The 20,403-nt window shown below is 41.1% G+C and overlaps 1 protein-coding gene across 7 annotated transcripts in view; it reads right to left on the reverse strand.

Annotated features, from left to right (window-relative positions):
• LOC102382780 (neural-cadherin-like) overlaps positions 1-20,403 on the reverse strand; it is a 123,102-nt gene that overhangs the window by 30,324 nt on the left and 72,375 nt on the right. For all 7 annotated transcript variants that reach the window (XM_025216626.1, XM_025216631.1, XM_025216638.1 and 4 more), the window contains 11 exons: positions 17,920-18,087; positions 15,995-16,244; positions 15,749-15,876; positions 14,635-14,821; positions 13,729-13,872; positions 10,600-10,883; positions 8,566-10,180; positions 6,608-6,701; positions 5,552-5,736; positions 5,182-5,411; positions 91-368 (listed from right to left, as the gene is read on the reverse strand). In XM_025216626.1, the coding sequence (XP_025072411.1) occupies positions 91-368; positions 5,182-5,411; positions 5,552-5,736; positions 6,608-6,701; positions 8,566-10,180; positions 10,600-10,883; positions 13,729-13,872; positions 14,635-14,821; positions 15,749-15,876; positions 15,995-16,244; positions 17,920-18,087 (3,563 nt within the window). The remainder of the gene's footprint in view (positions 1-90; positions 369-5,181; positions 5,412-5,551; positions 5,737-6,607; positions 6,702-8,565; positions 10,181-10,599; positions 10,884-13,728; positions 13,873-14,634; positions 14,822-15,748; positions 15,877-15,994; positions 16,245-17,919; positions 18,088-20,403) is intronic.

A 20,403-nucleotide genomic window follows, 5' to 3' on the forward strand; every position in this document is an offset into this window, starting at 1 on the left:
GCTAAAGGCTTTCTTTTTCTAGGCCTGTACCCCTTTGACATTTAAAAAAGAAAAATAAAGTACGAAAAACTGCAATACAAATGTTCTCACCTGTAGCCATTCAGTGTGTCAATACATGTCCCACCATTGAGACATGGGCTCTGGGGGTAGGAAGCACAGGATTGATGAACTTGGTCTCTAGCTGAACAGGTGCAAACTGTACTGATGTTGGTTGTTACAGAGACAAATGACACACTTCCAGCATCCACGACAGTTGGGGTGTCACTCACAATGAAGTAGTTTGTGCAACCATTGCTACCACTGCAGTCTGTCTTCCTGCATTCATCTATATTGATCTGTGAAATGTTCACTTTTAAAGCTGATTGAATCTAAGGAAAATGCAGTTAATAAATCATTGCTTGGTCCTACTGAAGTTTTCATTTATTCCTTTGCTTCTGAAAAAAATTATGCAATCATGAACTTTATGGAATCCATTCATTTTAATACTTTATGGAATACTTTAATTTCTTGACAATTGTTCTTGAAAATTGTCTAACAGCCTAGATTTCATAAGCAGCTGAAATGACTTATCAAATAAAGGAAATTATATTATCTATTCAGGGTTTGAAAACATTAAGAGTAGCAATATTTCTTAGAACTAAATCATCACCATGCTGGATAGCCAACTGTAGTGGACTGTTAGAAACAGCATTAAGGGACCAGAGTTTTCAGAGTGGTCTCACAGTCCCAGGTTTGGGTCATAAGGTAGTGTATGACATACATCTCTACAACCTTACACACTAGGACACAACAACTGGACAGAGTCATGCCCCAAGCAGCAAAGAACTTCCTCTCAACCTGTTGTGCCCAGATACTAACACAAAAATTCTCTCACGTGTAAAAATAAAATCCTTACACCCAGTGCAGACATATGGTCTGGCCAGAGAATGTCTCTCATTGAGTAGCGTTCATGACTGAATTTAGCCAGCAGACCAGTGCACACTGCTAGTTTTTTGCTTTTCGGATTCAGCCCATGGACTCCCTGGCATGCATCAAGTACATTTAACTGCCAGCAACAGATTGCAGTAATCTTGGATGTGGAGGAATGTGAAAATCCTCCTTCCAGGATCTCTGATGCTTTGGTACTTATTTTCATTATTTTTACTGCTATAGCCTTACATAGTGATTGGGGCCCTATTGTACTGGGTGCCAGACAGCACCTAATACCTGACAGTTTTAGGCTGTTAGCATTTATCATCTAAGCTTCTGAAACAGACAGACAGGAAACAGGGGCACAGAGAAGAGAAGCAACTTATCCAAGATAACTCCAACAGCAGTGGCACAGCTAGGAATATTCTAGGTCTTGTGCCTCTCATCCAGCACCTTCTGTACTAGGCCATGGTGTCTCCAAATTAATTTGGCCACATAATAGATCTGTTGTTTTTAAACTGTTTTTTACCTTTCCACAGATACCTAAGTTTGCATAAGATACATAAGCATGAAAAATATTCTGGCCTATAGTGTTTAACACTTGATATTAACGGCCTCAATCTGCTTTAACAGTAGCATAAAACAGGGATAAAACGAAGACAAAACTAGACTTGGATCCAAGCAACTGTGTGTATTTAATAAGCTGTTATTTTGAGTTATAAAATCTATGAGAAAAAAAATAAACTAAACTCTAAAGGTCAAAAACAAAAACAGCATTCTCTTTTCATTTCACTAGCGCCTTCACTCCAATCCACCATTCCATTAAGACCTTTGGCCTTTATAACCACCTATTTGATACATCTCTAAATATAGTGACATGTATTGAAAAAGAGATCCCCAAGAGCATGAATTATACTACGCAGTGACATGATGCATCCTGTCAATGCAGTTGTGGGCCATGCTGTCAACATCTATCAACCATTAGTGAGGATTCTGTACTACAGATTTAGACAGCTTTGTAGTAGTCTTACAGAAAAAGATGGGGCATATAAACAATCTTGGTTCCTTTGCATTATTGGGATGGCTGATTTTTGTTGCTTGCTAAAAACTGTTATGATAAAGTCCTATCCAAAGGGAACTAACAAATAACCATTTATTTATTAAAATGTTTAATTAATAATAATTTCAGAGTTTCTACCAACGTTCTGTATGTGTAGTTAAACTTTTGCACACAAGATGAGAGAGGCATTTTCTACTCATGGTTTACAATCTATAAGTAGAGAAAGTCGGTGATTCTCACAAGACCTGTCACTAATTTTGGAAGGTGAGAGAGAAAATTAATTGAATACTATTTCTTAATTATAAGATGTAACCCAAAGTTCTCACTTTGATGGATCACACTGCTGTGCAATATGGAGCAGCCTATTTGATATTTCTGCAACTTCCTACATTGTTATCAAAACAGCTTCATACGTAAGCAAAAGGAAGTTGCAATTTTGCAAAAACAGTTTCTGCCCCTCTGGTATTATAACTTTGGCCACTGAGTATTCTAAAAACCCATGTGACTGTCTAATGGACAAATAAAAAAAGATGCCATATGTATTTTGCAGTCTGATAATGGGTAGGCAAGGAACAAGTTGTGACTTCTGATCCTGATTGGCTAAGAATTGTACACAACCCATTAGAATCCAGAATGACCTGGATAAACTGGAGAAATGGTCTGCAATCAATCAGATGAGATTCAACAAGAACAAGTGCAAAGTCCTGCACTTGGAATGGAATAATTGTATGCACAAATACAGACGGGAATGAGTAGCTGTACTGCAAAGAAGGACGCTGAATATGAGCCAACAGTGTGTTCTTGTTGCAAAAAAGCTGAGACCGCACAGGGCAGTATCAATACAAGTGTCACTTGCAAATCAAGGGAAATGACTCTTCCACTCTATTCAATACAGATGAGGCCTCACCTGGAAAACTGCGTCCAGTGTTGGGCCCCTCACTTCAAGAAAGATGTGAACAGATTGGAAAGAGTCCAGAGTGATGAAAGTAATTGATTAGAGGCCTGGGAAGCAAGACGTAATGAGGAATGGCTGAAAACCTACTTGGGGAAGAGAAGAACGAGGGGGGATTTGATAACAGTCTTCAAATGCCTAAAGGGAAATTATGAAAGGGATGGAGATGAGCTTTGTAGGGACAGGATTAGGAGCAATGGCCTCAAACTGCAGCAAAGGTTTAGGTGAAGATTAGGAAGAAATTTCTGCTTATGAAGGTAGTCAAGCTTTGGAAGAAACTACCTAGAGAAATTGTGGAACCTCCAGCCCTGAAATCTTCAAGAGCACATTAGACACACCTGCTCTTGGATGGTTTGGTCAGGGATGATTCTGCCTCGAACAGAGGACTGGACTTGACCTTCCCATCTAGCCCTACTTTCCTATGATCCTGTATGTTCAGAAAAGTTACGCCCACCTTTTCTCCCATCCTGACGTATCTTGTCTTTTAGGCCGCAAGCTTTTTCCAGCACGGTTTATTACCGTATTTACCTGAATCCAAAGTAACTCTGACTTTAAAATGATGCCCTAATAATTGGATTCTATACAGGAAAAATGTATAAGTTTTCCATAAATTTTCCATGTATAACATCTAATTATTGGAGGATGGTGTTAAGTTTTATCCCCCCGCCCCACCACCACCACCACCGCAGCGTGGCAGGCAGGTAGGCAGTAGGGGGACAGCCAGCATGGGAATCAAATGCCTGACCCCTGACCCTTTCCCCCCTGTCACTTCCCCCCACTTATCTCCTCTCCTGGTGTCAGAGTGCCCCAGCACCCACCCCCCTGGCATCTTCCCCCACCACATACACATGGCCCCCTCCACTTGTGTCCACTCCAGGGCCTACCCCCCTTCCTCCTCCTGCCCACCACTGCCTCTGCTCCCCCCCACCCACTACCCCTTCTGACCCCTGCAGCCTCTGCTTCCTCACTGCTGATTACCCTCTGACTCCAGCTTTGGCCCCACTCCAGCCTGGGCTACAGAGCACATGGTAGCTCCAGCCACAATGCAGCTGTGCAGCACTGGTTATGGTGGCAGCAGCTTTGGCTCCAGCTCAGGCTGCTGCATGGCTGGGCTGGGGACAATGCAACCATGTACTCCATATGCCAGGCTGAAGCAAGGCCAAAGCTGGAGCCAGAAAGCAAGTAGCAGTGGTGAGTGGGCAGAGGCTGTAGTTTTGACCAAGTCAGGGCCAGCTGGAGCTGCAATGGTCATCTGCTCCCCCAACCCTCTGCCTGAATTCAAATCCATAGAGACATTTTCCCCACCCTACATATTAAATGAGGGGACCACCTTGTCATGGATTTGAGTAAATAAGGTAGTTGCTGCAGCCTGGAGCAGAAAGCATGGAGCACAGCCCCAGCCCAGTCCTGTAGCAGCAGTGTTGGCACCTCCCACTGCTACAGGGCTTGGCTAGAGCCTTGGTCAGCATTCTGGGCTGCAGCAGGGATGGAGCCTACCAGCACCATAGCAGAGGTATGGGGGATGTGGATGAAAAGGCAGGCGAGGGGTACAGACTTTGGGGGCCTGAAGCTGTGGGGGGTAAAGGGGAACACAGGCGGCAGAGGACAAATTGCATGCCTCCCCCACTGTCTCCACACTGCCTGCCCCCTACCACCTGCCCCTCTACTGCCTGTCCACCACTGCTCTCCTACACTTGCCTCCTTACTGCCTACCCCATTATGGCCTGCAGTAGTAGGGGGGCGTAAATTTAAAACAATCATCCAATTAAACTCTATACAAGGAAATTTATAATAAATGTATACATTTTCCCTGTAGAGAATGTAATTAGTGGGGGGTCGTCTTAGATTCAAGTAAATAAGGTAAATGCTTCTATAGCATCTAACCTACCTTGGTTGGCCTCAGGCACTTCTGTGATAATTATACTTAATAATAATAAATGTATTTCATACAGAGGCAATTAATGCCAACTAAAATTATAAGATCTGAAAGCAAGGATTGCCTTCTTGCAACTCAAAAGCAGAATACCTATTAAAATGAAATATTATGTAAAAAAGGCACACAGGAAAGAAAGCAAATTCAAATAAAAAAGGACAACATTTTGTATAATAGGTTTTCACTTGAGCAAAAAGCAAATCAGTAGGCCTGTCATGCTCCTCCATAGTATGGTTGCGTCATTGTAAATGACTCTTAGATATTCATTGTATATCCGCACAAAACACCATAATGTTAAGTTTGCTGAAGTAAACCTGGAGCACATACCTTGCTTTTAAATGCTGCAATATCACCATGCAATTTCTCTGGTCTATAATATGAAGAGCTGCCACGAACTGCAAATCTCAAGTCTGTACGTCTCCTGTCAATGTTCATCACACTGAAGATATTGATATCACTAGGTTGAGCTGAGAAGATTTCTGCCAGTAACTCCTGAAACTTGTCATGTTTATTTTTCCCATGCTCATCTCTCTTTATAAACTCCTCTGCTGTGACATCTGCATTTGGGATTCATAAATATGCCAAAATGAAACACCTGAAGACACTGGTTACTCTCTCAACTCACTTACCCAGTAGTACTTCAGGTGCATCTGTCCTATATTAATACCCAAATATAGCGCCTGAAAAGGAAACTGACCTGCCAGACGTACAGTGGCTGAATTGTATATGGCTTCATTTTCCAACTCTTGGACATGGATCTGTATTGTAGATACAACATCAGGCCAGACTCCATCTGAAACTCTAACTTTGAAGTCATATGTCCCCTGAGGAGCGTTATCCACCATTACCAGAGAGCCAGTCTTTTGATTTAATCTGAAAGGCCTAGAAGTAAACCCCAGAATCAGGGAAAAAAAAAACTAATGAATCATATTGGAAACATTTTGCATGTACTCTCTGAAGTAGGTCTTTTTCAGTATACACACTGCACAAGCCCTAGAAGGCTGCTATGCAGGCTCTGTTGTCAACTGATCCATTTGGAATTAAAAATCAACCTCAGAAATGTATCAGAGCAAAAACCAAACTGAACATAACTGGCCCCATTGGTGTGTACCGCAGGGAAGCTTCAAATGGGAACTACTGACACATGCCCATGAAACATGATGAAGGCAGTAGTATTCTGTGGTTATGAAGGTGCTCTATAACCAATATATTCTCTCTACACTACTCTATATACTGTAGCATAATATACTGCCAGCATTCACTGTAGATATAACCCGAGTTGAACAGAGCCATGTCTGCTAATGAAGTGGTGAATTTAGCTCTGGAAGAGCAGCACAATCACTTTCACTTATGATTGGCTGCATTATTTTTCTCTTTCCCATTTGTGCCCAAATAGAATGTGACCATAATAAGCAGAGGCAGGCTTTCAAAAATGGAGCTTATTTTAGTATTTTTTCTAAAATTTAACACATCTTCAAACACACAGAAAATTGATGGGAAGCTCTGCTTAAAAATCAATAGCACTGTGTGGCCCTATATTATTTGGGATGAGGAAAATTACTGAATACATAAATTCCTTCTAATCTAGTTACCCAAGTTAAAATGAAAAAGAATATTCAGGCAGTACATTGCTTGTTATGTGTGATAATCCTGGCTTTATGCAGATAACAGAGAAAAATCGCATGGCGAGTAAAATAATTACAGAAGCATAAACATTAAATATTACTCAATTTGACACAAATACAGTCCTCACTTGAGCATTTTTCCTTCAGAGAGAAATGTTTTATTGTCCCAGTCATCCTGATCTGGTGCAAACACTTCCCCAAGCTCTGTTGTTGACCATTTTCCTGTTGAGATAAATTATAATAAATCTGCATTTAATTTTTGTTTTTCAAAGGGTTTTAAATTCCACTGCATTCATTACTACATTTATCATTTTCATATTCCTGTTAGATTCTGGTGAAGGTTATGAACCAAGCCTCTTGAAATAGTGTACTGCCTGTAGTCTGATTTCTCCTACAAACATATGTGAAAGCTAGGCAAAGACCAGAAATGTTGCACAAAAAGCAACAAGAGCAAGTAAGTGGTAAAAGAAAAGAAGAATAATACCCTTATGAACTGATTCTTTTCAGACAAAAAAAAATGCTAAACCAGAATTTAAAGATTCAGAAATTCTAATAGGAGGCAGCTATTTCATACGGTATCACTAGTGCAGACTTTCCCAACAATTTTAGACTCAAGACACCACTCATCAGATTCAAAGCACCCTTCCATAATTTTTGTGAACTGAGAAGCACTCCATCTCAAAAACTAAATTCATTTTTTTACAGGAGTTTCCTCCTTACAGAGGTGGCAGGCAGTAGGGACAGGGCAGCTGAACAGGGACAGCCTGAACCCCACCTCACACCCAATGTCTGAGCCTGCCTTTATCTGCTTATCTCCTTACACTTCCTACAGTACCTTTCAAAGGACTTCACGGCATACTGGTTGAGAATCACTGCACTAGTGTAATCTAGACTTAAACCAGTACAAAGCAACCCAGTACTAGGAGGAGTGTCGCATGGTATAGAACCATCATAGCAACTCTTATACTGCACCTTCTCTGAACAAGAGCCCAAGTAGATGATTTCAGAGGAAAGGGCATGGACAATAATGCCTCTTATTGCATCGTTTCTTGCATCCGTTTTTGGCTCCCTGTGGCTGAAGTAAAAAGACAGCTGACTGGCTGCTCTAGCAGAGAGGAAGAAGAGCTAACAGAACAGCACCAGGATGAGGGTGTACATTAGCTTTAATGTTGTATGTACAACTTATTCTGCACAGATTATCCACATCCGCCGTATGGCAAAAAATATACAAACTTCTTTAAATTCAGGGCTAGAGTCAGAGCTTATCCAGGCAAGCCCTATTTAACTTTCACCTTCTTTTCACCCTCATTTCAAACAGAGCTAGGCAAAACATTTTTGATGAATAGTAAACTTGCAGATTTCGGGGACATCAAATCTGTTTGTAAAATTAAGGTCAAATTAAGCACATTTTCAGGTTTGGCTGAAAATATTGGGGGAAATGAAATAATTCATTCAAAGGCAAAATGATTTGCTTTTAACTGAAAGAATTCTTTTCAGTTTGACCTGAGCCAGGTTTTCTTGGACTGAACTGAAGAAATCACTATACATGCTGCTCTAATTTCATATGCTTTCAGAAAACAGCAAACAAACAAGTGTTTTTCAGTAGAAAAAATACAATGTAATTGCTGAAATACATAGTAAAAGCTATATATAGTAAAGTTTAAGATTAACATTTCCTAATGTTTTTAGTCTAACTTTCCCTTATTTCCACTCCTGATCCAGTCCCAGGAGAATCTTTTTGCTGAAAACTTAAATAAAAATAAATCATTTCTGAGAATCCTGAGCATAAAAAAACCATTGTTATATATAATTTTATTGTTTTTAAGCAGGTAAAAAGCACGCACATTAAAAACATAAGATTTATATTGGTTGTAGATGCCAATTGTTCCTCTACAGGAAATGATGCTTTCCACACTTTGGCCCATACATTCAACCCACTGAATCATTTTGCTTATCTGTAGATTTAGGGCCTTAGTAACTGATAACTGTGCAAAACACAAAATATTCAAAACAAAGAAACTAAATTAATAGCAAGCCAAATTTTACATTCTCCACACATCTGGCTGCATATATGAACAGTACCTACCTCTATGTGTATAGACATAGACTTCCTTATGGCCTGCTGCATGGCTGTTGTCATTCTCATCACCAATTGTTATGGTCAGTGTGTTTGTAGCACTCATAGCTGGAGTCCCACTATCTGCTATAATTACTGGCAGATGAAATACCTTCTGCTTTTCTCTATCAAAAGACCTCAGAGCCTTGATGGTGGCTGTATTATTTCTGTTGTCAGTAAGTGAAAAATCCAAAGAATTCTGATAACTCGGTGGCAGTGAAAAAGTAAAAGGTGGTCCATTTTCATCACTGTCTGGATCAAAAGCATGAAGAAGCTTTGACGTATGGTTCATATATACTACCTGAGGCCCCAACATATTTTCCCAAACCACAGGCATGTAGGGTGCTTCAAAACATGGCCCATTGTCATTAATATCAAGCAAGTTAATCAGGATTGTAACACTTCCAGTTTGGGCAGGAATCCCTTGATCTGAAGCCTGTATAATTAAATGGTATTGCTGAATAACTTCACGGTCCAGTGCATTTGCCACAGTCACATAACCCTGTTGATCAACTGCAAATTGACTCAAAGGATCTGAATCTGATCTAATAGAATATATAATATTCCCATTCACACCAGAATCCTCATCTGTGGCTTTCACCACGGTGACTGGAGTACCTACAGGTATGTTTTCAAAGAAAGGGCTTGTATGAACAAGCTGAGAACCGAATACTGGACTGTGATCATTACAGTCTTCAACCTCAATTAGGCACGTTGCGATGCTGGAAAAATCAAGATCTTCCACTTTAATAGTGAGGTTAAACCACCTTTCATGAGGTTTCTCATAATCCAAGTCCTTTTTCAATCGGATAGCTGCACGCTGATCTTCTTTATCATTTTCAATGTAAAACTTCTGATCTGGATCTCCCGCAACGATGCTGAATGTTAAGTGAGCATTTTCCCCAGTGTCTGCATCTACAGCAGATAATTCCATAACTTCTGAGCTGACCGCACTGTTTTCAGGAATCACCACCTGCCAGACCTCTTGAGTGAATTTAGGTATATGATCATTGACATCTGAAACCCATATGGTGGCAGTACCAGTTCCTGTCAACCCTCCCCCATCTCTTGCTTCTACAATAAGAAGGTATTTTTCAGTTCTCTCTCTGTCTAGCATCCCCTCCGCCACATGGACTGTACCAGTACTGGGGTTGATAGTAAACATATCAATGTCAAACCCATTTTTTGCATTCTCAATTATCCTGTAAGTCAAAACTGCATTCAGACCAACGTTTGGGTCATCTAAATCTACAGCTGTCATTTCCATGACCAACGTGTTCGCAGGAGAATTTTCAAAGACACTCCCATTGCAATCATTAGGCATGCACACGAATATGGGGGTATTATCATTTATATCCCACACATTAATAATTACATCAGCAAATCCAGTAAGTCCTTCTCCTCCCTCATCAGTTGCCAACACAACAAATCTCCATACTGCTCGCTCTTCCCGGTCCAGAATCTTCTGAGAGTAAATGCTGCCCGTGTTTTCATCTATGGCGAAGACCTCAGCTGCCCCATGTCCATGCAAGGAATACCTCAAATCTCCTCCATCCACACTGCTGTCAGGATCATTTGCTGCAACCTATGAAGGGGATGCAACAGTTTAATGATACAATACATATTTCTGAATTATATCCCATTTGCTACTACATCCTGGAAAAGAGATGCCAATGAAAGTACAGCATATGCTCCTAATAGACTGATGACAGGTGGTAGAAAATAGTTAGATATTGCTACTTCACACTATAGCAATCTATTTTATGTGTTCATATGATTATTGAAATAATTGAACTGTGGAATAATAGTCTATCACTTTTTTATGCAAATATTATATACCATACCATAATCATTTTCTTTATAAAACTGCATGTGTATCTACCTACAATGCACTTTCTTTAAAGAACTAAATTTAACATTTAAATTAAAATTAACCTATTAGAATAATAATGCTAGAAATATGTTGCTCTATGAAAATACCAGTAATGGAAGTTCATACAATACCTGAAGTACAAAGACTGGTAACCCATCCAGTTCTTCAATAATACTTCCATAGTATTCACTGATAGAGAAAACTGGGGCCTCATCATTTTTATTCACTATGTTGATGATGATAATTGCATAATCCTCCCATTTACCGTCAGAGGCCAATAAATGAAGTTCATACATTTTGGCTTCTTCATAATCCAGTGGTTGAGCAATAAAGACGGCTCCTGTTTCTGGTTCAACATCAAGAACTCCACCAATATTTCCAGCTGTGATCTGGTACCTTAGTTTAGCATTTGTTCCTGTAAATCCACAAACAGAGTATTAAACTCATGTATCATTTAAAGTGCATCAAAATATGCAATTATTTTGCAGCACTTCTATCTGAAGGTTTGATCATTAATAAGTAATATTAATACAGATTTCCCCTCATTTTATGTGGGTTCTGCATGTGCGAATTTGCTCTTACACGATGACCCTTTTTATACCAAAAAGTTGTTATATGCGAGGTAAATTCATTCTTATGCGATAGGTGTGGTGGGAGCCCACAGTCAGCTGCTTTGTGAGGTGCATTGTGGGAGTGACGCACCAAAATATAGTCTTCTGTGTGCATCTGTGCTCCTCGCTCATTGTATACGACACATTTCTGTAGTTGCCATCCCCGTTATGATAGCGCCCTGTTCTTGTGTTACTGTCTGCTGTTGGTGAGTACCAAAATTGTCTTGTAAAAGTGGTAGAAATGGGTTTGGGGGTCAGTACAGTCAAGGTCTTGGAATGTATCCCTAGTTGTTACATTGTAAAGTGGGTTCCCTTTATGCGAATTCAAGTTATGGACCATTTTCCAGAAATGTAAGTACAGCATAAAGCGAGGGAAACCTGTAAGTATATCAAATTATTTTTATTTCAAATTTCAATCTGCCCATATGTTTAAATTCCTATCTTACTGTTGGATTTTTAGTATGCAAGTGTTATATGGTAGTCTATATACAGTATAGCTCAGGGGTGTCAAACTCATAGAATCAATGAGGGCTGGAAGGGACCTCAGGAAGTCAGCTAGTCCAACCCTCTGCTCAAAGCAGGACCAGCCCCATCTAGATCATCTCAGCCAAAGCTTTGTCTAACTGGATCTTAAAAACCTCCAAGGATGGAGCTTCCACCACCTCTCTGGGTAACCTGTTCCAGTGTTTTACTACCCTCCCAGTGAGAAAATTCTTTCTAATATCTAACCTAAACTTCCCTTGCTGCAACTTAAGACTGTTGCTCCTTGTTCTGTCATCTGCTGTCACTGAGAACAGTCTAGGTCAGGAGCAGGGTGTGTGGGTACATGTGTATGGTGGGAGGAGGATGTAGGACTTGCCACACACACACACACACACACACACACACACACTCTCTCTCTCTTTGTCTCTGCCAGCCAAGAATCGTGGGGGCTTGGCCAGCGCCTGCTGAGTCCTGCAGTCCAGCAATGCAGTCAGGAACCACTGCTGCTGGAGCAGCTGGGGGGGGAAGCAGGGGTGGCAGGCACAAAAGCAGAGAAATGGCAGCTACAGGCAGGGGGGTGAGTGGCAGTGAGCAGATGCACAGGAGCACAGCAACAGCTGGGTGGGAGTGCAGGGGCCAGGGCCAGGCCAGGCTGCACCAGCAGGGAGAGGTCCTGCCACTGGCTCCCCGAGTCCTACTACCACTGGTGCCTTGACATCTTTGACAAGAAGCCAGAGGCAGAAAATAATTCATTTCCTAAATTGTTTAGGGAGCCCCACAGGCTGGACAGAATGGCCTGGTGGGCTGGATGTGGCCCGCAGGCTGTATTTTGCCTACCCCTGGTCTAGCTCCATCCTCTTTTGAACCAACCTTTAGGTAGTTGAAGGCTGCTATTAAATCCCTACGCTAGACTCTCTCCAATTTGTCCACATCCTTTCTGTAGTGGGGGACCCAAAATAGAACACAGTACTCCAGATGTGGCCTCACCAGTGCTGAATAGAGGGGAAGAATCACTTCCCTGAACCCACTGGCAACACACCTACCAATACAGCCCAGTACGCCATTAGCCTTCTTGGCAACAAAGGCACACTGTTGGTTCATATTCAGTGCTGTGGGACAGATGAGTGGCTCAGGACCAGTCCACAGGCCAGATGAATGGTGCAGGACTGGCCCCTTGAGCCAGATAGGGCCCATGCATCCCCGCTCGTCCACAGACATGCATATAATGGATCCAGCACCCACTCTGGCTAGTCTGGGACTGCACCACATGCAGCAGCCACTCAAGGACCCACACGGCACACAGTGCACATCCCAAACCAGCTGGAGTGGGCACTGTGTGCCCTGGACAAGGGACTGAGTGGGCCAAAGCAGGTACTATGTGAGGCACAGTCCCAGACCAACCAGAACAGGTGCACAGGCACTGGATTCAACATCTCTCTCATTGACTGGCTGTCTAGGCAGGCTAGTGTTCTGTTGTACTTCCTATTCTTCTGTAGCATCAGGGTAGCTTTCTCCTGCACCCTTAAAAAGGCCTCCTTAAAATGCAGCCGTCTCTTTTGGACATCTTTTCCCCTCAGATCCCAGGGGATTCTGCCCACTAGTTCCCTGATTTTTCAAAGTATGCTTTTCTGAAGTCCATTGTCTTCATTCTGCTGCTCTCTTTCCTTTCTTCCCTTAGGATCTTAAACAATTGTTGTTGTTTATGACAACCAATTCCTATGCTGCTTTGTCTCCAAACCATTTCATGTGACAATACTATGCCTCAGTGTACCAAAAAAGGAACCATACAACTTTGCTGTTAGGACAAAAAGAGTAAATTAATCTTTTCTAAACAAACTCTGATTCATTTTAGTTAACTAGAACATTTTTACCACCACATTTTTTAACAGAAGAAATGATCTAAGTCTTTAACAAATTTGTATCTGCTGGCAGAAAAGTTATTCACCATCATCCTGTGCTAATGCATTACCTAACTTAGTTATCTGGTTTATGCCTCAGCCCAGTTATGAAGTAACGTTCATGCTCTGTCAGTTCAGACATAAAGAAGTTTTAAAATGCAGAGACATAAAGACATTTTCCTTCCTAACACCACTAAATATGTCTTAGTGTGCTGAAATTAACTCATTAATATTTTAGATGCAGCTATAGGGAATTCCAATACTCTACCTTCATCTTCATCATTAGCACTGACTATAATGACAGTAGAGCCCACATCTTGGTCTTCATCTACATTAACTTCATAGACACTCTGAGTGAAGACAGGCTTGTTATCATTCACGTCGCTGATAAAAATGCGCACGTAGGCTGTGTCTGGAGAGACAAGAAACAAGAGATTAAAATACTCAGCTGTGCCACTTCTGTCAGCTACAATTCCTTAAACTGTCTAGCTGCACATTAGATGAAGACGAATATGCAGACAATACAGAAACAAACCCTTAGGGTTGTGGACAAATTATATACCAACATTACTCAAAAGCACTTGGATATCAAATGAATGTCATATCCAATTTATTTAAACAGATAACATGTGAATAATTGATGCCTAATATGGCAATTGTACAATTTTAAGTCATAACTTTTTGTCCTGAAGCCACAAAAGTCCAACTTTAACTCTCTGTTTAACCTCAACCAAGTCATTTCATAATGTAATTTCTTAAAGAAGTCTTAAAATTTTCTGTTCAGTTCTTCCTTATCACTCCTGACCGAAGACAGTACAGTGTGCAGCGATTTGAAAAGTTCCTCTGCCCAAATTAGGTTTGCATCCTGTGTTAAAAAGTAGTGGGTGTGGTTGTGCTAGTTAGGATTCCTCCAAGATCTGGCAGCTATATCAAAAAAGTTCCAATTTTCTTTTAGGTTTTAGAATTGAAAAATTGCCTGTTCACCGCACAAAATATTAAATATTTCTTCCAGCTGTGAGAAAATAGTTAAAAAAAATAAAACACATCTTTTACAAATGACCTTAGATAAAAATGAATTTAAAAACAACACTGGGGGCTAAAGCATTTTCTTTTTTAGACAAACGTAACTTTTTTAGACAAATATGTCACACTGATACTTCAGCTTATTTCTTACCAGAGTTTGGTTGCCCATGTTTTCCAGGTCGAGCTGATTCAGAGCCATCTACAGATTTTATTTCTAAAAGATATGAACCCTTCTTCTCTCTATCAAATACTGCAGTAGTATATATTGAGCCCGTCTGTGAGTCCAAACGAAAACAAGTATAGTCCCCACTACGGTCATGTAACAGAAAGTAACTGATCTGAAGGATTAAATAGAAGAGGGTTACTCCATCCTTTCACAAGCAAACAGCCATGAAAGAAAAGAATGATCCTGTGGCTAAGGTGCTGGACTCAGACTCCAGGGATTTGGGTCCAATTCCTAGTTCTATTGCCGGCTCCCTGCATGACTGGGCAAATCACTTAAATTTCCTTGTCTCTTGATTTCTTATCCAGTAAAGGAAAATAACCATACTACTACTTTTCTCCTACCGTTTCCCTGTCTTGTCCATTTATATTGTAGGTTCTTTGAGGCAGGGACTGTTTCTTACTACATGTTCATACAGTACTTATACAACAGGGCCCCACTCTTAAGAATGTGTTAAAAATTACAGGCCTATAAGTGTACTGATCTCCAGTACATGTATGTGTGGTTACTCCTGACTTCACCCTCTTCCCGCCATGACAGAAATAGTCAAGACTTGGATGTTCATCTTGAGACAGATGAAAAGGATCTGATATTTAAAGGGTGACTTTGGCAGATTTGGAAAAGTCAGGGCTCTTTAAAGAATCCCACACTGAAGCATAAAATTGAAGCACATTTTTGAAACCCTTGGCCATCAATACCTTTCTATAATTGCCTAATTGGGAAAAAAAAGCATAGCTAAAGCATGTCCCACCCACCAGCTCCAGGTCACACGCACCCAATCCAAAATGAGAATGCTGAAGCTCCACTGGGGTTTCTCCTGTAGCTGTTTTCACACATGCTGGAGACCAAGGACTTGAAAGCCACCACAGAAGGACACCCCAAGGCAGCTTCACTACCATGTTTCAAGGTTTGACATGTGTCAGTGGGAGCAGGTTGGATGGATGCATTCAGGGGCATCTTTCCTGGGACACATTAGAGATGCTGTATGGATGAACTCTCTGAGAGGTATTGTGTATAATCTAGCGTCTAACTTCATACTTACCTCCCCATTCCGACCAAGGTCTAGATCAGTGGCAGAGACTTGAAGAACAGATGTCCCAATATCAGCTCCCTCTGTTACAGAGGCCTCGTAAATTGACGAAGTGAAGAAAGGCACGTTGTCATTGACATCTAAAATATTCAAAAGGTAGAGCTCATAATATATAATTAAATTCACTTGAGAACTGTAACATTTTTAGATGGACTTTTAATTCGTGTATTACAGTGTTGCTGTTAACGTATTATATACCTGTTACATTGACATAGACAGTGGTGAATGCTGCCAGAGGAACTGCAGCAACATTCTGTGCCCGAACCCTCAGTAAAAAGTTCTTTGTTGTTTCATAATCTAATGGCTCAGCTACCAATATTGAAGCTGACCCATCATCTCTATTCGGAGTCAGGTAGAAACGAACTGGCATGTTGGTCTCTGGAACAAGTCCTTCTTCCAAATTGTACGTCACACGGGGATCACCAAGGGGAGAGGTTGCTTTAATTGTCTGTGCAATTGAAAATATAATGTTTACACAACTGGTAGTTTTGTAGATTCAGAAATATTTTTATATACTGTGTGTGTACAAACTATGCCCCAACATTTTAATTTGAACAAAATTAAATATTTTTCAAAGCATCTCTGTATACCCAGTCAGGTCAATTTCAGTCAAAGATTATTAGACTGCAAACAGATTTGTTTGCACATCATATTATCAGTAAAACATTAAATATTTTACAATTATTTGGCAAAACTGTACTAGTTACTGCTTCCATGTAACCACACTGAAGCTGCCTGTCAATATAAAAATATGTAGGTTAGATTCATAGATTGTAAGGCCAGAAGGGACCTTGGAAGATCATCAGGTCCTGCCCCTGCACCAAACAGGAAAGAAAACTGGGGTCAGGTGACCCTAACAAGGTGACCATCCAGTCTCCTCTTGAAGATTTCCAGGGTAGGTGATTGCACCACCTCTGGAGGGAGCTTATTCCAGTCTGGACACCCTGACTGTGAAGAAGTTTTTCCTAATGTTGAGCCTGAATTGATCTTCCAGGAGTTTGTGGACATTATTCCTGGTTTTTCCCTCGGATGCCCTGGTGAACAGTTGCTCACCAAGCCCTTGATGTACTCCCCTAGTGTAGCGGTAAGCTACTGCCAGTCCCCTCTCAGCCTTCTTTTCTTCAGGCTGAAGAGTCCCAGATCCCTCAGCCTTTACTCGTATGGCTTGCCTTTTAAGACTCTGATCATACGGGGGGCTCCTCTTTTGACTCTCTCAAGCTTTTTCATGTTCTTCTTAAAGTGTGGTGCCCAGAACTGTATGCAGTACACCCGCTGTGGTCTCACCAGTGCTGAGTAGAGCAGAAGAATCACCTCCTTGGTTTTGCTGGAGATGCAACAATTGATGCACGCCAGAGTATTATTTACCCTACTGGCTATAGCATCACACTGCTGGCTCATATTCATACTGTGATCTATTATTACCCCCAGGTCCCTTTCATTCGTGGTGCTCGTCAGTTTGGTGCCACAAAGCCTGTAGGTGTGTTGGGGGTTGCTCATCCCGAGGTGGAGCACTTTACATTTCTCAACATTGAACTTCATCAGATTCCGATCCGCCCAACCTGCTAGCCTGTCTAGGTCCACCTGTAACTGTAGCTTATCTTCAAGCGTGACTACGCTCACCCATAAATTGGTGTCATCCGCAAACTTGGCCAGTGAGCTCTTCACCCCCATATCCAAATCATTAATAAAGATGTTGAAAAGTACTGGACGGAGCACCAACCATTGTGGGACACCGCTGCCCGCTTCTCGCCAGGAAGTGGGTCTAATTATTAGGTCTAATAATTTTCCTAGTAAGATAATAATTTTCCTAAATAAGAACATTCAAAAAAGAACAACAAATATAACAATGAAATAACGATGAGGAAGAGTCCCTGTTTTCAAGAAATTATTTTAATATGAACATTTTATTTGAGAATGCCAAATTCTGTTTTCACATCTAACCAATGCTACTGAAGTCAAATGAGAGTATTTAAATTTAGCTGAGAGCAAAATCTGGTCAATAATTCTGGAGAGGAAAGTGATAGCAAATCAGTGGAAATTTCAGTTCATGGGCATATAAAATTCTTGTTAACCAAAGAAGCCTTTTCAGCAATCGAACAGTCTACTGCAAAAGTACTACGTACCACAATAGGTGCATCTCTTGTAGTATTCTCTGGAAGTACAACTTCATAACTTCCTCTTTCCCATTGTGGGGGCTGATTTTTTGAAGTGGTAATTGTTACTACTAATTCAACCTTACTACATCTGTTTCCTCCATCTGTGGCAATAATTTCTTGAGTTATAACTGATTTCTGAACAAAAGAGAAAATTAATTACAGGTCTATAAAGTCTTTATGCAACCATTACTTTTTCTAACATCTAGTCCTGCTATAACTATAAACTTTTTATTCTAGAACTACTTCATCTGAAAAATGAATATTCTAACTCTCATAACTCCTACAGAGTTTTATTTAAAAAACAAACAAACAAAAAAACCCCAAACCTCTTGGGCCACTGTAACAATTTACTTAAAAAAAAGCTATTTAGACAGGAATCCTAATGACGATTACTAGTCAGTAGCACTCCATTATTGTTATTTTGCTGTTTCTATTAGCATACACAGCTATGTGGATTCAGCAGACAATCAAAACAAGTAGGAACAAAATCTGGATTTCTTTAGCACAGGTACGTTTACAATATAATGGGCTCTTCCCTATCCCAGTTTAGCAGTGTGCTGGAAAGCCATGATACAGGTGTAGGCAGGGAACAGAGGGAGGCGGGGAAGAGACTGCACTAGTCCTTCTGGCATCAACAACAGATATGAGGGGCATTTCTTGGTAAGGTGAGGAGGTAGAACCATGGTCCTGAACTACCATGTACCACCAAAGCCACATTCCCTTCACCCACACCCATTCCAACGTTGTTGTATCCTCATCACCCCACCTACCAATGCCTCTGAAGAGGCTGAATTTGGCCCACTGAGTGCAGTGCACACTAAATAAAAAGTGCTGTTGTTGCATATTCAATGAGTAATAGGTTATCTTAGCAGTCTCATGTCAAGAGATTAGAGCAGAAAGGGCTGAAATGACTTAATGCATTCAATACCCCTCCTACTACACCATTCCTTCACCTGAGAAAAAAACTCAACCATGTTATTTCAGATTTTATTTGATATAATCAAAACTACACTCATTTTTTTTAAATTTGGTACAAAGGAAGCTTAAGTGTACAAACGGGTGCAACAATGTTAGAAAGGTAAGTCTTATTTTTAACATGTATTGAACAGCAGGATAAGATTCAGTTCCACCGAGTCACAGGAGCCACATGCATGCTTTCAGGAATGTTATGCACCATGCCTCCCTTCATAGCTCTGGAGTTCCTGTGAGACAGGCCTGGTTTATGCAGCAGCAACTCTGCTGTGGGCAGCCCAGCATGCTCAGAATCAAGAAGGAAAGTATATCAAAATTAGAAGAAGAAAAAAAGGGAAGTATGGGTAAAGCTGAACAAACGGAGATCTGGATACAGATACTTCAAAACAACACTCCACGCGATGAACATCTTGGACAGCCCCCTGTGTAAATGCAGTTCTGCACTGTTTGTTGGACACTTAATTGAAAGCTGCAAATTTACAAATGTCCAGAGGAGGCAGATGGAATCTGTACATTAAGCGATTATACTAGACAGTGGCTCATATATTTGGAAGTTGATATCTGACGAGGAAAGTATATATATGAAAGAAGGAAAGTATATAAAAATAAAACAAACAACACTTCATCCAAATTCTATGCATCGTTCACAGTTCAAATAAATGACCAGTATTTGAAAATGGATGCCTACACATCAAAGCCCATATATATAAATTCAACACCAGCTGTGGCTAATTTGAAGCCCTAAAAGTATCAGACCCTTTATTTATTTAGTATCAAATTTTAAGCGCTTTGAGCAACTACTGTCTACAGTGTTTTTATCTTCCATGTGGAATATCCATGAGGCATAGATTCAGAGATGCTAGGGTTGGAAGGGACCTCAAGGATCATCGAATCCAACCCCCTGCCAGTGGCAGGGAAAAAAAAAAGCCGGGGGCATGAAAAAAAAAATGCTGGGGTCATGTGCCCCCAGCCAGGTGCTTGTCCAGTCTCCTCTTGAAGACCCCCAAGATATGGGAGAGCACCACCTCCCTTGGAAGCCCGTTCCAGATTCTGGCAACCCTAACCATGAAGTTCTTCCTGATGTCCAACCTAAACCTGCTCTCCATCAGCTTGTGGCCATTGTTTCTGGTAATTCCAAGGGGTGCTCTGGTAAACAGAGCATCTCCTATTCCCTGCTGCCCCCTCCCCCTGCCCCAGTGAATTTATATACTGCCACAAGATCCCCCCTCAGCCTTCTCTTGCAGAGACTGAAAAGGCCCAGGTCCCTCAGCCTTTCCTCATAAGGCCTTCCCTGCAGGCCTCTAACCATACGAGTGGCCCTCCTCCGGACCTCTCAAGGTTGTCCACATCCTTCTTGAATTGTAGTGTCCAGAATTGGACGCAGTACTCTAGCTGTGGCCTGACCAGTGCCACATAGACAGGGAGCGTCACCTCCCTGGACCTGTTCATGATGCACCTACTAATGCATGACAAAGTGCA

Source organism: Alligator sinensis, unplaced genomic scaffold, assembly GCF_000455745.1.
Source record: "Alligator sinensis unplaced genomic scaffold, ASM45574v1 scaffold170_1, whole genome shotgun sequence".
Taxonomy (NCBI): domain Eukaryota; kingdom Metazoa; phylum Chordata; order Crocodylia; family Alligatoridae; genus Alligator; species Alligator sinensis.